Here is a 17,194-nt window from a genome sequence, read left to right as displayed (position 1 = left end):
GAGCCAGTATAAAATTTTAGTGGATTAATTGAATTTAAGAATCTGAAGAATCATTTAGTAGTTTATGCATTAGCATGAATTTATTTACTCATGAATGCAAAATTCTGTCGTTGTCAAAACAATCAAGTGAATAATGCAATTCTGAAACTGAACTTTTTGAAATAAACAATCTTAATTAACAATGATTATGTTTAATAAATGATTCTTAGTTTATGTTATTCTATTTTTAACTATGACACTTAAATTAAAACTGTGTTTACACGATACACGTTAAGTTAAAATGGGGTTTTAAATGAAACTTTGTTTACGTTAAAAAAGTTTTATCTTTTCAACTGCTCCATTTAAAATTACCATCGATGTGTCTTCATTACCCCGATTTTCGGAAACTTTCTATTTTAACTAAAACTTTCATTTTTCGGACTTTTTTCGCCATTTTCAATCAGTTTCCCTTGAAAACGAGGATAAAACTAAAACGTTTTTAAATTCTTCTTAAGTTAATAAAAAGTGCTTATAAAATCGGTGTGAATAGCGAATGAGTTTAAAATTCTACGATTGAAACATTCTTCATTGTCAGTGTGAGCAGGGTATAAAACTCAAGCATGTTTTCAAACCTAAACGTTTTGAATAAATAGAAAAAAAAATTATCCTAAATTCTTTAGTAAGAGTTCACTTTACTAGAATATTTTCAGAAACTACTCTTATATAGTATTCATTAACTGACTTGTTGTTTTCTATACGATGCAGAAAGCACGACTTTTTTAAAGTTAGTTTCTACGGAATATTTGTATTTTTTGATAAAAGCTTCAGTGTCGCAAACAAACAGCATGATAAAACATAGTTAGTTATATATTTTAAAATTCTTAGAGACATTGTTAAAGCCGTTTAAAGCACAATAAGTTGTTTCAATTTTCATAGTATCCTGTTTGAGAATGAGTTGCTTCAATTGAATTCTTATTTTTACAAAAACTGCCTTTCATGCGGTTGAAGTTCAAATCCATTCGTAATGGTATACCATTCATGACAAGGAAATCCAACGATACTCTAATTTACCACATTCACGGTAACTATGCAAAACAACATGAAATATTAAGATGTGTTTGTACCTTTTCATGTTCTTTTGGAGCATGTTTGTGTACATTGTTAGTGGTTAGTAACTTTATATGGTTATATAACTCAACAGTTATATTACTATCAAGCTTAATATGCAATAATTGCTAGTGGTGAGTAACTTTAGTTGCAGACTTTGTAATGAGCTTTTAGTGAACTCTGCTTACAAATATAAACATTGAAAATGTTTGCTTAACATGTGAAGCACATTTGCACCTTTATTACTTTTTAAAAAATTTTTTACAACATATTTCACTCAATTATCATCTCAACTTATATCAGTCAAAATGTCGGTTTATTTAACATTTGCAAACTAAATTTCTAAATAATCCTCTCTCTACCTTAAAATAATGTTGCGAAGTCTTTTATGAAATCGGAAAAATATTTTGGGACAGAGAAATGTTTATTAAAATTCTAAATAACAATTCAAAACAAAATATATAAGAGTTATTACCAGGTTTAATTAAGGCTAAGAAAAGGTAAGAACAAGTAAAGCTTAGAAAATATGTAAATAAAATAAACTAACAAACCATATATAAATAAAATTTCTAAAATTAAGTTTATTCATAAACTTTGTAAAATCAAATTTATTTGTAAAATTGAATTTATAACTTGAGCTTAAAAGATAAGCCTCACAAAAAAAATCTGTAAAACTTTTATTGGATTTAAATTTACGCAAAAATTTTATAAACCGCAAAAAAACCTTTCTCATTTAAATGTTTGTTTTTTATTTTTTAGCTTTTAAAATAATTCATTTAAATCTATTTTTCAACTTTTAAAATAATTTATTAATAAACTATTTTTTAGCTTTTAAAATAATTCATTAATAAACTATTTTTTAGCTTTTAAAATAATTCATTAATAAACTATTTTTTAGCTTTTAAAATAAGTTTCAAGATGACCGAAAGAAAAAATTGTATTGCTATTGACGGTAGCAAGCAGTCCGAACATGCTTTCAATTGGTATGTAGAAAATTACCACAGAAGTGAAGATACAGCTCTGCTAGTTCATGTGCAAGAAACGCCTAACCGATCCATAGAAACATTTGTTGAGGGGAAAGCAAATCGCTACGAATCTGTGTATAAAAGACTTTCAACGAGCGAAAAGGTATTGGAAAAGTTTAAGGCGAAGTGCGTATTAAAAAACATAAAGTTCACACCATATCTTGCTCCTCAAAAAAATAGCATCGGTCACACAATTTGCCGGATTGCAGAAAATAACAATGCTTGTGTGATTGTGACCGGACAAAGAGGGATTGGCAAAATAAGCAGAACTTTGCTCGGAACAACCAGCGATTATATAATGCACAACACTCAAATACCAGTTTTAATTGTGCCTTTTAAAAAAGACAAAAAAAAATCAAAGAAGAAAGAAAAAAGTTCGAAGAAAAATGAACAACAATCAAAGAAGGAAGAACAACAATCAAAGAAGGAAGAGCAACAGTCAAAGAAGGAAGAGCAACAATCAAAGAAGGAAGAACAACAATTAACGAAGGAAGAACAACAATCAAAGAAGGAAGAAAAACAATCAAAGAAGGAAGAACAAAAATCAAAGAAGGAAGAACAAAAATCAAACAAGGAAGAAAAACAATCAAAGAAGGAAGAACAAACATAAAAACCCCTAAGACCAGCAGTTTATAATTGTTTAATCCAGTATAAATTGAAATACAATTAACTTTATTTGTTATTTATTTAACTTTGAGTAATTATGCAGCTCAAGCTACTTTTGAGCTGAATGATTGCCACAACGTTGGGCTCTTACCTTTTGTGTGTAGAACAAGATGTTTTAGATAATAAGTAGCATGAGGAATGGAGCTAAAACCTGATTAGCTTAGTAATCTTCGCTAGACAGGCACCCAATTTTTAAATTTCCTGCGTTCTGGGGACATTCTGCAATCACTAATGACATTTAAAGTATAACTTTTTAAACAATACTTTTACGATCACTTGTATTTGGAAGCATTATTTATAAAAGTTGTATTCAAGTCAATTTTAAAAAAATATCCTAAAACTTCAACAGTTTTGTTTGAGTTAGCGAGTAAAGCAAAAGCAGTTCTTAATACCCCGTAAAAATCAATAATATAACTATCTAGTATAAAAGTTCCGATACTGTATCACTCTCTAATTTGAATACACAAGTGCAGGTCTTAATGACTTGATAAGAACCCAATGTAAAAAACAATTTTTGCAGTAGTGATGAAGTAGTGCAAAGGTTTTTAATTATTTTCAAAAAACTGCAAAATGTACTAAGGTCATAAATTTGAAAACAAACTTTACTATACCAAATTTGAAAAAAAGAAAAAAAAAACAACCGGAAAGTTGAGAAAATTGTCATTCAATGATAATGCAAGCATAAAAACAAAAATTCCAGAAATAATTGTATCAAGAAATTTAGTCATTCTCAGCACAACGTAAAGCAGTTATCCTGAGCACAACATAAAGCAATCATTCTTAGCACAACATAAAGATTGAATCCTGCCGTAAACCAGCAATAGGCGATAAAAAGTAAATTAAAGAAATAAATTGGCAAAATAAAAAAGTAACTTTTAAAAAAACAAGACTGTTGCTAGCTATCGTCTTGATATTCAATCGTCTTCAGCACTCTTACACTTCTATCATTTCTAAATCTAGTGAGTCGAAGCAGTGTATATAGGCCAAAAATAGTAAAATGAAATAAGTGCGATGTCTTGAAATATTTTAATGCTTAAAATTAAACAGAGAAAATTTGAAACTTAAACTTGAGAAAAAACTTGTACGGATTGTTATATCATTTTAAAAAATGCTGTTGTAGAAAGTATATTTTTTTTGGAGAAAAAGAATTCATTAACAGTTTATGTAGTAAACTGTTAATGAATTCTTCCCCCCCCCCCCCCCCCATTTAATGCTAAAAAATGAAAACAGTTCAACAAAAATGTTAGCAATTTCTGAAAGACGAAAATCGATAAAAACTAAAATAGTTTTGTTGCAGATCCTGAATGTAATGAATGTTCTGATGTTTAATCTAGCCACAAACAAAAAAGATTTTATTGAAAACAATTCTCCTGTATTTTGTCAAAACTTTTTAGTTCCAATTCTAACAGTGATAGCGTACTGGTTTATAACATTACTTTTAGCTTGTATTAAAAGTAAAATGCATTCATTTTAACCAAAAAGTTAATAAACGGAGCCTTATGGAAATTCAATTCGGTGTTGCTATATTTCTGAAAAGTGTTCATGAAAATTTTTTTATGCGAATGGCAGCACTAAACTGCCTAAATGTACCTAGTTTGATTGTTTACATAAAGTGAAAATTTTTTTTATATGGTTTTAAATTGTCAATTATTAAAATTCGAAGAACGCTCATTTAAAGCTATATTTGAATAGTTATGAAAAAGAGGCTGTTTCGTCTGCATGCTTGCAGAGAATTGAAAAAAAATTTTGTTTAACACCAAAAAAAATTCAAAACTTTATCATAAAAAATTAAACCTTTTAGCAAACTTTACCGCACTATTATAAACTTTCCGACCTTCTGTGACTACTGCCGACAAAAATCACTTGAAAGTTGACTTTTATGGTAGGGCAATAATTGCAAAAGTATTCCAGATCATTTTTAAGAACATCAGAATCTAAGTGAACCTATTAAGCAGAAAAACTACGAGTACATTTCTAGTAAAATGATGCAGACATAAATACATCGCCAGTCTTTTTCTCAATCTTTTTTGATAAACGATGAAGCAAACCAATAAAACTATGGATGGAATTTAACAGATTTTTGAGACACAACGGTCCAGTGCTATTTACAATTAGAAAACGTTGGATTACTACCAAAACGCCAACGCACATTGTGACGAAAAGCCAAAAACGTGGCCAATATTGTTATCTCCAAAACAGAAGCAGACTACCCCCGCAAAATCGACAATGCTGGATTTAATGGTGATAATTTCCATAGCAGCGGTTGCTATGAAAATTCAGGAGCTCTAGCAACCGCGTAATTTTAGCCAATATCAGTGTCAATCCTCAAACAGACCTATCGTACAGCATTTTTACTCCAAGAAATAAGCATTAATAAGGTCACATTTTTGTAAATAAGAAAAACGTTAATACATACTTAGAATATATTTAATTACTTTAAGAGAAAATGTAATGTTTGTAAACTATTGTGAAACGATAACAAACAATCTAAAACATGTTAAATGGTAATATTAGAATCATCCAAATCAAGTAAATGTAAGGCTTCTGGATCTTATTCACTTTTGCTCATTTACATCTAAGATAACTTAAGTAAAGATCAGATGATGAAAGTAACATGTACATCAGATCGTGATTTTGACATCAGATCGTGATTTTGACATCAGATCGTGATTTTGACATCAGATCGTGATTTTGACATCAGATCGTGATTTTGACATCAGATCGTGATTTTGACATCAGATCGTGATTTTGACATCAGATCGTGATTTTGACATCAGATCGTGATTTTGACATCCGATCGTGATTTTGACATCAAATCGTGGTTGTGACTTTTTTTTCTTGACTTTTTCCTACTGTTCCATTGTCTATAAAATTTATAGTCTTTATTTTTAGCTTCTTGGGCCTCTTCTGACAATTCTCCGAGAGACAAGATGTTGCTCTTGATAATTTGTTCGCTATGGTATAATATCTTGTAAAGTGTACTTGACATGGCCTCCAACTGTAATAAGTCTTGCATAACTCGGCAGTTTGGTGTAAATATTCTTCAAATTTAATTGAGTATATTCTATGTCCACTCGATAAGATGGTGAGACAGGTTTATATTTCTTAACAAATTCCCTTAGTTCCTGGAATTTCTGATTCAATAAAATTATATTTTAAGGAAAAATGCTGTGCTATCGTTATCAACATAGAATTTATCTTTTTCAATTTCTATTATTACTTTGTTCTTTAATGTTTAAAAAAAAACTGTTCAAGGAGCAATAAAAAAGAATATTATATACAACTATTAAATATAATTATAAATAACTAAAACCATCTAATACATTCTTTCTCTTGTTTTTTTTAACAAAAAATGGCACAAGTTAGTTTTGAAATTCACACAGTCAAAGTTGGTTACAAAAATTGTAATCAAATTTGATTACAAAAATTGTAATCAAATTTGATTACAAAAATTGTAATCAAACTTGATTACAAACATTGTAATCAAATTTGATTACAAAAGTTGTAATCAAATTTGATTACAAAAACTGTTTCAAATTTGGTTACAAAAACTATAATCAAATTTGATTACAATTTTTGTAATGAAATTAGAGAACGAATATAACTCTATTAGAGAAAATTACAACTATAGATGATTTTGAAAACCATATTTTTACTGGGGGTCAGTAAAACATTATGTAAAATAAATTGTCATCGAATATTAAAAAGAAAATAATTTTATTTCAATGCAGAAAAGTACACCCAAAAAAATTAGTAAAAACCATACATCATGGGGAATAAGCCAATATCAGTTATACATTTTTAATGTTTAATGCAATATGTGAATGAAAAGATGAGTACATATAACCAGCCACATAATCATAAACTTTCTGATCAAGCTCAAGGGACTAAATATCTGTCTTCTTCAAGCTATAGTTAATACTGCTATATACTACATTAACTTCAAACAAAGCAGCCATGGCCACTTTTAGAAAACTTTTCATTGATAATTTCAACCACTGGATATCTATTCAAAAATAGCATAATAGCAGTGCTCATAATGCTGTTTCTATTTTGAAGAACATACAAATTAGACCATAGAGTGAGGTTCTTTATGTGAAAAGAAGGTTCAATAAGAATAACGAAGAGATACTCTAAAATTTTAAGAAAAGCCAATGCCATGTCATTTCCTGACCTACCAGACTGGCCCTTAGACCAGTGAAAGATGTGCATTGTAAACAGACACTCTCTTAAATAAATAAAAAATTCGACACCTTAGCCTTAGAAAAAATTATGACATTTTCCAGATGGAAGTTAAGAACAGGACACCCTGATTATCTTTTTTATGAACTAAATGCAGATACTGCCTTGCTGAAAACAAATGTTAATTTTTGTCAAAAAATTGTGATATGTTTTTTAGTTGCTTTGCATCTCCTTTCCTGACAAAATTGTTCCTATAGCTGGTACAAATGTGTGACTTCTTCTCCTCATCAAGATTCCAAATATAATTCAATAAACTGTGGTAGGAACATCTATAGCATTTAAATTTGAAGTTAGAGCAGTTCTTTACTTTTTGCAGTTTTCTCTTTCTTTTTAAGGCTTTTTATCTGCTTTTGTACTCATTGGCATCTCATTTTGTTTACATTACATTTCCAGGCCTCTGGATTCCTAGTTCGTTTTTTCCCCTTCCTGTGAATAAAAAAAAAAAACATTAGGCCCAGTAGTGCAAGTTGCAAAAAAAGCCTTTCTACCCATCAGACAGATATTATTATATTAAAAAAAAGTCTGGCTACATAATAACTTTAAAATTATGTACATAAAAAGTGTCAGTAAGCAAAGTTAACCTTAATAAAAAAGATTTTAATTTGCGAACATAAAAAAGCACCCATTCCACACTTAATTTAATTTTTTGGGGGCTATAATTTCAATAATACCTTACCTTTTATCTTGATTTTACACAATACAACAAATTATTAGATTTAAACCTATTTCACTTATCTCAATAGCTTTATTGAAAAGACAAGAAATAACAATAATTTTATTGAAAGACCTAGAATTGCTAGATTTATCACTCAGAGAACTGTGAAACATTTAATTTTCCTTCGATTTATACTAGAACATTAGCTGCATTTGGTTTGTAACTGGGATTAGCTGTCATAAACAGTAATAATCAGAATCAGCAGCCCTATGCATATAAACATTCAGTTCAATTAAAAATAACGAGCATCATTACTCTTTAAATTAACTAAAGAATGTGACCAGATACTAGATCTAATCTAGTAAATATAAGTCTTGTAGAGCAGAGTCTAGAGGGAGTATATAAGTTTGTTGAATATCTATAGCCTTATAATAGTGTAATTTTCAAAAAGATAAATGAGGATGTATTTTCAAAAATATAAAACTCTGCCATTTACAAATTTTCGCGTTATTGCTATAGCATACATTTCCTTAAATTGTCTTCAAAAATCACCATTAAAAACAAAGTAATTTAAAATGTTTACAAGAATTGTTGGTTAAAAATTATTAATACTCTTAACTATGAAGTGTCGTCAGATGTTCTAGCGCTTTCCGCAATTGAATTACTAACACTAATATCTTTTAGTGTATTAGCTTTTTAAACTGAGAATAAAAAAATCAAACAACCAATACTTCGTGTTCATGTTAAGGTAAATAGAGATCACCAAAGATGCGTGGGAGACGAAGAACGACGTTTAAATACACTATTGCAATAACATCATTTTTTGTGTAAGAAAGTTTTAAAAAAGAATTTTAATAAAAAAAAAACTCCCCGATTTAAGAGTTTCAATAAGGTTAAGTATAATTATTGCGACCCATTAAGATAAGTTATTTCTTAATTACACAAACATTAAGATAACTTGTTGCTTATTTATACAAACGTTAAAAGTTTTAATTACTCCAGTTATCTGGTCCCGTTTATTAACTATCTTTGCGCTAAATAAATACATTCACAGTTATTAAAAAATCTAAAAAAACTTGTTACACTAAGAGATCAGATAAACGCATATTTTTGGTATATTGGACGGAGACATTGGACAGAGACCTATTCATATTTAATTTTGAATTAAACACAGAAAACATATGCAAATATATTCTCATTAAAGTAAATATATCATGATGTAGCAATCAAACAACCTGGATGACGGTTTTATGAGCCGTTGTAGAAATTATGGATAAGCCGAGATAGATATTATAGATTAGCCGTGATAGAGATAAGCGGATTTTTATTAATATATATTCATATGAATGCAAATAGTATTTCTGTGTCGGTAGATAGGTTTTTCTTAGTCATTTAGTATAACAATAAATTGTTCATCAAAATAATGACTATTCTTTTACTTTTTCTAATGGTATAGTTGTAAGACAGTGTAGTTGTACAGCTAATACTATTTCATGGTAAACATTTCAGGTTAAGCATCTTAAAAACCATTTACAAGTACAATAAAATGCTCTAAAACAAAAAGCATAGAAAAAATTATCTTAGGAAAAATTAATTTTAGGCCTAACCTTTAGTTTTAGCATCGTCAGTCTGACGCAGCATCGCGCAAAAATTCTTTTTTGTGTACAACTTTGTTAACTCAAGACCAGGTCTTTTGATATCTTTAAACAAGTTGTTGAAAGCTCATCTCTTTGGAATACTTTTTTACAAGATTTATTTTCATTAAACGAGACGAAAATCAACTGGTCAGTTTTAGCGAATTGTTTCAAGTCAATCAAGTGTCGGAGGAGTGCCCACAAAAAAACCATGAATGCAGTTCTTTAGCTGCTGAAATTGCGAAGAACTTTCCTCAAAAAGAACTAATTTCAAAGGAAGTAAGTTATTGACCTTGGTAATTTCGTTTATCCTGCCCGTAACGCGCTCTAAATAGCTTTAAACAACTCTTTATATGTCGAATATGTGAAGAAAATGCGATAAAGAAAATGAAAAATGCAAAACAAAATGTTTTTGTTGCTTGCATAGCTTTAAAATATTTAGGTTACTTTTAATAAACATTGTTCTTTACTCAACAATTAACTTAAAGTAGAAGCAATCGCCTCTTCATAAGATGGTAGCTCATATGCAGGAGGATAACACATCAGGTGACCTAAATAATAAATAAAAAATGCTGAAATTTTAGCTTATTATAATTATTCGTCATACTACTACAAAAAATAAATGCAATATCTTCAATTAATTTGTCAATAGCCTGAGATATTAAAAAGGGAAAGACTAAAGTTTTGGATTGATTAATTGTAATTCAGTATAATTCATTATAATTTATTATAATTCAATATAATTCAGTACTCTACCTTGAAAGATTACTGCTGAGTTTGTATATTGAATCCCATTGGTTTGAGGAAATTGGTTTTCGTACTGGTGGTTTCCACTTGACAAATGAATATCTGTGAAAGTATAATTCTGATAAACTTCTGGATATCTTATGGATTCTTCGTATCCTGGAACGTTCGAAGTAACAAATATTACTTGAGACACATTGTGCAATGTTGATTCTGCGGTGCTATTTTTACAGTTTACAGGGCAAACACATAAATGAATCAACAAAAGCATAACGAATGATCCTACATGACATAACCCTATAATAATGGCGACGCGGTGATCTGCAATGAAGCCAAACAATGTTACCACAATTCCAACCATTATAAGTAACACTTCAAATAATAATAAAAAGCGCCAAAATTTTCTGAAGTTCATTATTATACTAAAAAACTAAAAGTATTTATAAATTTATTGCCAAAAAATAGAATGAACATACAACCTTGTACTCAGGAAGCTTAGAAAGTAAACAGGCCATGATGTCATGGTTCAATAATCCACTGAACCGAAATCTTAAATCTTTTTTTGAAACCATTGAAACTTTTTTAACAAGTTTTTCCATTTCCAATATTTTTTAACATTTTTTAACCATTTTTAATATCTGAATTTTTTTCAAATATTTTTTAAAAATAATTTTCATTCGCAGTTTTAGTCGTGAAGAACGTGACGCAAGTTTTAAGTTTTAATGAGTGGTCTCTGCTGACTTTATCATAATAATAAAGTGTATTGACAAATCGAGTCGAAGAAAAATACTTTATTGTATTAAATAAAGACGAAGTTTAACAACTACTCAACTCACTATCATTGGCTGCTAAAAATCATAATTCAGTAGCATCCTTGAAAAAAAAAAAGATAATATAAAAAAAGCATGTTTGGCAGTTAAAATCAACACAAGTAAAATCTCTTTATATTTCAATATAATACTTTTCATTGTTAATTTTAGCTGATCACTGGAATTAGTTCATCTATATATATCAATTAGATCCATTGCAACGTTTAAAAAGAAAATTAATTCAACTTGTATGTAAAACGTTTCTAGCGTAACAAGATTAACTTTTGACATAACTCATTTGATGAATCGCTTACAGCAATTGAACTAAAAGTACTTATTTATAGTTGCTGCTTTACTTGTCTTCTATAATTAGCTGCGCATAAATCAGCCATTTTTGATTGAGATATGATAATCAACGGCCCAACTAAAGTGGAATGTGCTCCAAATCATTTGGATTCAAATGTCTTTTTATTTCCACTTTTGTTTTATCGAAATTAATCTTCTCTCAGGTTCAGCTTCAGTATTTATGAAGAAAAATTATGTTTGTATGTAAAAAGTATATTTTTACAATTTCGAAACTTTTAGAAACTTATCTATATCTTTTATATAAAGGATAGATAACAATCCCTGTTCAAAAAAGCTAACAATGCCCCCCCCCCCCCCACCTCCTGGTAACAATTACAAATTTCAAAGTTTAATTACATCATTGCACTTACTTATTATGTACAAAAAAGTAAGTTTGTTTTAGGAACAAAAATCTTTTTGTTTGAAACGAACGAGAAATTCAGTTAATGTGTTTTGTCAGAAACGAATAATCCTTTTTATTCAGTTAAGCTATTAACATTGATAAGTGAAATAAAAAATTTAAAGAAATAGTAGAATTCACATCAAACGATACACTAAACCTTGCGGTTCGACTCTGTTTCCCAAAAAAATTACATTTTGAAAAGCAAAATATTTATCGAAATCTAATTTTCATTGAGTTCTACTAACTTATTGTAAAAGACACAAAAAGATTAATATTTTTAATATTACATAATTATGTTAAAAGTAGAAAAATACGCTTAAAAATAATGCAGTATAATTATTTTTGAGGTTTACAAAATATTAAATATGAATAAAAACAAATCTAATACTGGTTTTATATACTTTTATGAGTTTTAATTATAAAACTTAATATATAAATTTTATTTAAAAATTTTTAAACAAGTTTTGTTTAAACATTTAAATGTTGATTCATGTCAAAAAAAATCAAAAGGTGAAAGATCAAAGAAAATCTTGTCGTGTGTTCTAGGACTAAAACTTAATTTGTCAGTGAGAGGACAATTTCGAAAAAAAGCTTATTAATAAAAACTCTGTTGGAATTAAGAAAATTTCTATAGTCTTGGGTTTCACTCACAAAAGTTAAAGCTGAAGATTTGAAGTTTGCTGAAGTGCTTCTGGAGTGGAATAGGTCAAGATGACGAAGAAATGACAAAATATCTTTTCAAAAGAAATGATGATTACTTTAATTAAGTTTGATGGAATTGTTCTTTGTCCTGTTGATTCTTTGTACAAGTCGCAATTCAAACATGAAGACTGAAGTATGTTACTCAAGTCTTCATGTTTGGATGGCGGTGAACAAAAATCAGAACAATCAGAACACAATCCAGAAAACGTATAATGCTTTTTGAACTTTGCTTAGCATTAAATGCAACGTTTTTAGCAAAAAGTTATGCACGGGAGTTATGGTTCTTTACTTTCGTACTTTACAGCACTGGTCTTATATTTTGTCGGTAAACTTTTGAACTGCAAGTAAAATTCTATTTCAGGTACTTTTTAAATTGTTACTGTTCTATTGTATTGTATTAACTCTTTTTTTTTATTGTCCAAGTTTATATATTTATATTACATGTAAATCACGACATGTAAATAATGTAAACTAAAATAAAAAAAAAAAAAATTGACAATAAAATGAATTAAGACACTATAACCATATATATTGTTCAGCAGAAAACATTTTTCAATTTTGATTGAAGTTGTATTCTTTTATAAGGTGATCTTAGCATATTGTCCCTCACATAGGTAGGAAAAATTTGAATTTTATCAATATAAAGATTTTTAACTCCTAATGTTTCCAGAGCATGGTTTTAAAAATACTCTTCTGTTTTTCTTGAATATTTAAAAAATTATGCTGAGGGGGAAATGCTTATTCATTGTACAAACATGATCGTTAAAGTCTTATTGCTATCAGATCAGTCGAGAGAATGACCTTGGCCAGGGCTAATATGTTCTGGTGAGCCTCTGGAGCTTAGGGACAGATGCAGAGGGGGAGGGGGGACATTAGTTTTCCCGTTACCGCCCCTCATAAAGAATTTATTTAGGCTTCGTTTTTTTTTTTGGCTTTTGCATGTGACTGTTTTGCTGTGGCTTTTGGTTTTTGCGTGTGGCCTTTGAAAAGCTTATAAAAATTCTCTATTTAAAAAAATTCCAGCCAAGTTCCACTTTAAGATGGGGCTGATTGCTAATATTCGCCAAAGTAGCAACGTATACATGGCCCGACAACGGTCTGGTTATGGCTACGGAACAGGGCTGGGCCTGGCTTGCCAGACCTGGCGCAGTGCCGCCATGCACATTGGCTTAATTATGGCCAAGGGCTGGCTAGCAATTGCAGGCTCTGGCGTTTCAAAGGGCCACCACTGGCAAATGCTAAAAGGTCCTATGCAAGCCCATAGATTCACCAGAGCCGAATCGGTGACGGGCCAAAAACGGTAAATCGCTATTATTGTAACGTTCCTCTTCATCAGTTTTATATATTGCATTTACATATCACTCAAATGTGAAGAGAAAGTTTTAGATTATTAATTTATTTTAATTAAATTATTAAAGCCTGCCATTTAAATGTTCCTTATTAATGGAATAGAGAAAATACCATTAAGTTAAATCACCCTTTTCGATTTGTAAATTTAAAACAAAATGAATATAAACTGCTTCATCAAAATAAAACCAAATTAAACAAACAAATTCTATTTATAAATCTTGTAAAGAAGAATTCGTTAACAAAAACAAACTATTTTTGATTTAATTATTATATTATATATAAAGTAAATTGTTAATAATATATATAAATTATGACATAATTATAATATATAATATAAATTATTATATAAAAATATCAAAAAGATGTGATTTATGTACATTTAAATTTCTTCAGAAATGTTTTATAAGGGCTTACCTATTTTACAACTTTTTTATTATCATTGATAAATTATTTGTCATCATCAAAATCCCTTAAAGAAACATTTAGAACTAAAATGTAAAATCAATCCGTGTATATAATTTATGCCAGGTTGCAATTATAGCAACCATACTACCAATGATTGGTATTTAACAATGTTTAAAGCTATTTATCTCAGCAGACTTTCCTAGGGCTCTTTGTTTTCTGCCACTGTTATGATCAGCAGCTCCTGCCAAATAGTGAACAACGGCTTTTTGGATGTCACTTTTGGATGTATCTTTGGTTTGACCATTTTTTGTTAATGCTCCTGTGAATATACATCATCCTTTGTAATTGAATACAACATTACTTGTTACTAAACATAATATTAAGAATAAAATATACATTATGTATGTTATCAAAAAATGTATGATACATATTAGTTTACATCATTAAATGTTAATAATTATACCTTAAAGTTTAACAATAATCCCTTCTAGTTTAAGATATAAATGCATGTAAGAAGACATTAAATTTTTTCATAATGTATTATATATTAAACATCTAAGTAAAGAATCACTACTGTACTTTTTTTTATTAACATTATATACTGTTATACTTACTATTGATTGAAATTTAAGATTTCTGCACAAACATATAATAAATTACTATGTTGGTAGCTTCCAAAAGTTGTAAGTTGGTTAGCAATTATCATTTTACCTATACCTATATAATAACTAGGTTTCTTTGGTCTAAATTAAAAACTTTGACTTTTTTTTCACTGCTATTTAACAAAATAAATTTAAACAAACTAAAAATAAAAAATTATACTTAGTCTTACTGAGAACTTGTACCTTATTTTATCATCCTTATTATAAAAAACGAAAAAAGAGAAAAGGTAACATGCAACAAATTATTGTAAGAATATGTTTTGTTAACCAAAAATTATATATTTATATTTGAAATTTATGTAAATACTTTTGCGAAAAAAATGTTATGATAAACAAAAAAAACAGTTTTTTTTATTTGAAACTTATATATTTATCAATATTTGAACTCAAGATGTAGAACTTCATTACAATCAGTTTTTTAATTTTCATTTAAGCGTTCGTTGATTCCGTCGCCATCTTGAGAGTCCAAAACTTGCTTCAAAAAAATTGCCGTAAACGCTATTCAATTATGTTTTAGAGCAGTGGTCCATGAACCACTGCTTGACGTTTATCCACAACTCGACGTCCAGTTGTGGATAGCCAGCTCTAAAGTGCCATTTATGTAAATATATCGGCCCATTTTTGGATAACCAGGACTGGCATGCTGCAAACGGACCACATGGCAGTTGCTATCTGGCAAACCAGCTCTGGTGAATCTTTCACGGTACAACAATAGCTCATATCGGTTTCGGCATGCCATTCATAGAACTTTAATGGCCCGTAAATGGATCGCCAGAACTGACGTAGCCGGCACTGGCCCATACGAGCGCTGCTACTTGGGTCCTTGGTAGATCAATTTGAAGGGAAACATTTATTGAATTGCTTGTAGTGTCAAATATAATCCAACAAACCTTATAAATATAAAAACAAGGAGCTATTTTATTCCAACACCTTTGTGTTGAAATAAAATGGCAACACAAACAACGCAAATGCTTCCTAAAAAAGTAAAACAAGCAAAAAAACTCCTAATAAGATGAGCAATTTATAAATCTGTTGCAATAAATGATTATCACTCTAAAGAAAGAGAGATCTATATGCCACTGTTAGGTATTATTTTAGAGAAAACTGAGTTATTACACAGTAAATTATCGTTTGTAGTTAGAATTTTTATAAAAAATATCGAGGAGTTAAAAATATACTGAGGGGATAAAAGATATTGAAGGAATAAAAAATATTTATTAAGTGACTTTGTTAAAATGTTTTCAAAAAGGTTTGAACGTTTGTTTCAATATAATTTTTACCATTTCATATAAATCTGTTTTCTAAATACTTTTAAAACCCTCTGAAAATTACCTGTTTATTACATTCAGAAATACTCTTGAAGGTAATGATAATACTTTTCAAAGCCTCTATAAGAACATAGAACCATGATTACATGATGTTTTCAGCAAATTATCCATTAAGTCTCCTTTTTCTAGTTAATAGATAATAAAATTTGTAGCCTACAGTCGTACTGACTGAATTTGCGTTTATAGTCTTTCCAAACGCTTTTGATTTGTTATTTTTCATCTTCATTCTATCAATGATTTTATGGTGATATATGAATATATTGATACCGCGAAATCAATCGTATACTACAGGTCTTTCTTTGGTCTTTTAAATTCCAATTTTGATTTGAAAACGTTTTTCTTTTTAACATTTATAAAAATAATAACTAGATTTAATTTCAAGACTGTAGGTTAACTGTATTTAATCTACATCTAGAATGCACAAAGATATAATAAATAAATAAAGAATGCACAAAGATAAAACTAGTTATAGCGTTAAAGTCGAACCGTAAGCTATTCATAGCCATTAAACATTTACATTACTGTTTCAACATTTTTTTAAATCAAAAACATACAAAACTATTTGCGGTGTCAACCTTCAGTCGCTATTCAGGTTTGTTGAAACTGGAGTTAGAGATGAGGGAAGGTAGACAGAGGAGAAAATGACCTCTCAATTTTTTCAACATTGAGATGTGCCTTTTTTCCTTTTTGGTTAAATATTAAGGCAATCCATAAAAATTTCTATTGGCCCAGTTTACGTTGAAAAATGTATCATGGTTTACTAAAACATTAGAGCTTAGAAATTTTGATTTAAAAAAATGGAATGAGAATGGAGATAAATTATAGGATGGTTGTTTGTGGTGTAAAAATCTTAAGGAGTTTTCTTGAGCCTTATCCTTAAGATAAATACACTCGCAGTTGCACAGTTGCGCAGTTGCACAAAAATATGCATTAATAGTACAACGTTACTAAATTAAAATATACTTTTAATAAAAACTAACTGTAAAATAAAATGATGCTCAAATACTACAGGAGTAGAGCCGAGTCGGCCCACAAACCTTAGCACCCAAAAATATTTGCTCTAATTTAATCTTATGGATTACTATATACAATGAGTACACGCATTCTTGCCAACTACGGTACTAATTTGTAAAAAAAA

At 29.2% G+C, this 17,194-nt stretch overlaps 2 protein-coding genes across 2 annotated transcripts; one reads left to right on the top strand and one right to left on the bottom strand.

Moving 5' to 3' along the window:
* Positions 1-1,096: 1,096 nt before the first annotated feature.
* LOC149878518 (uncharacterized) lies at positions 1,097-2,786 on the top strand. The gene is made up of 2 exons (XM_090073350.1): positions 1,097-1,220; positions 1,985-2,786. The coding sequence occupies exon 2, from the start codon at positions 2,005-2,007 to the stop codon at positions 2,719-2,721; it is 717 nt and encodes a 238-aa protein (XP_089929476.1). The 5' UTR covers positions 1,097-1,220; positions 1,985-2,004; the 3' UTR covers positions 2,722-2,786.
* A 3,691-nt stretch (positions 2,787-6,477) lies between these two features.
* LOC149878517 (uncharacterized) lies at positions 6,478-11,016 on the bottom strand. The gene is made up of 3 exons (XM_090073366.1): positions 10,065-11,016; positions 9,282-9,859; positions 6,478-7,445 (listed from the first exon to the last, which is right to left on the bottom strand). The coding sequence occupies exons 1-2, from the start codon at positions 10,465-10,467 to the stop codon at positions 9,786-9,788; spliced, it is 477 nt and encodes a 158-aa protein (XP_089929492.1). The 5' UTR covers positions 10,468-11,016; the 3' UTR covers positions 6,478-7,445; positions 9,282-9,785.
* Positions 11,017-17,194: the final 6,178 nt, after the last annotated feature.

The sequence above is a fragment of the Hydra viridissima genome, unplaced genomic scaffold (genome assembly GCF_058129835.1).
Source record: "Hydra viridissima isolate aposymbiotic clone 2 unplaced genomic scaffold, HvirCarnegie_v1 scaffold_15, whole genome shotgun sequence".
In the NCBI taxonomy this organism is placed as follows: Eukaryota; Metazoa; Cnidaria; class Hydrozoa; order Anthoathecata; family Hydridae; genus Hydra; species Hydra viridissima.
The sequence above is the reverse complement of the archived record's forward strand: the minus strand, read 5'-3'. Positions and strand labels throughout refer to the sequence as shown.

Coding starts and splice junctions, on each gene's coding strand:
- LOC149878518 (XM_090073350.1), top strand. CDS start 2,005: ATGACCGAAAGAAAAAATTGTATTGCTATTGACGGTAGCAAGCAGTCC.
- LOC149878517 (XM_090073366.1), bottom strand. CDS start 10,467: ATGAACTTCAGAAAATTTTGGCGCTTTTTATTATTATTTGAAGTGTTA. Junction 9,860..10,064: donor CTCAGCAGTAATCTTTCAAG/GTAGAGTACTGA, acceptor TTTATTATTTAG/GTCACCTGATGTGTTATCCT.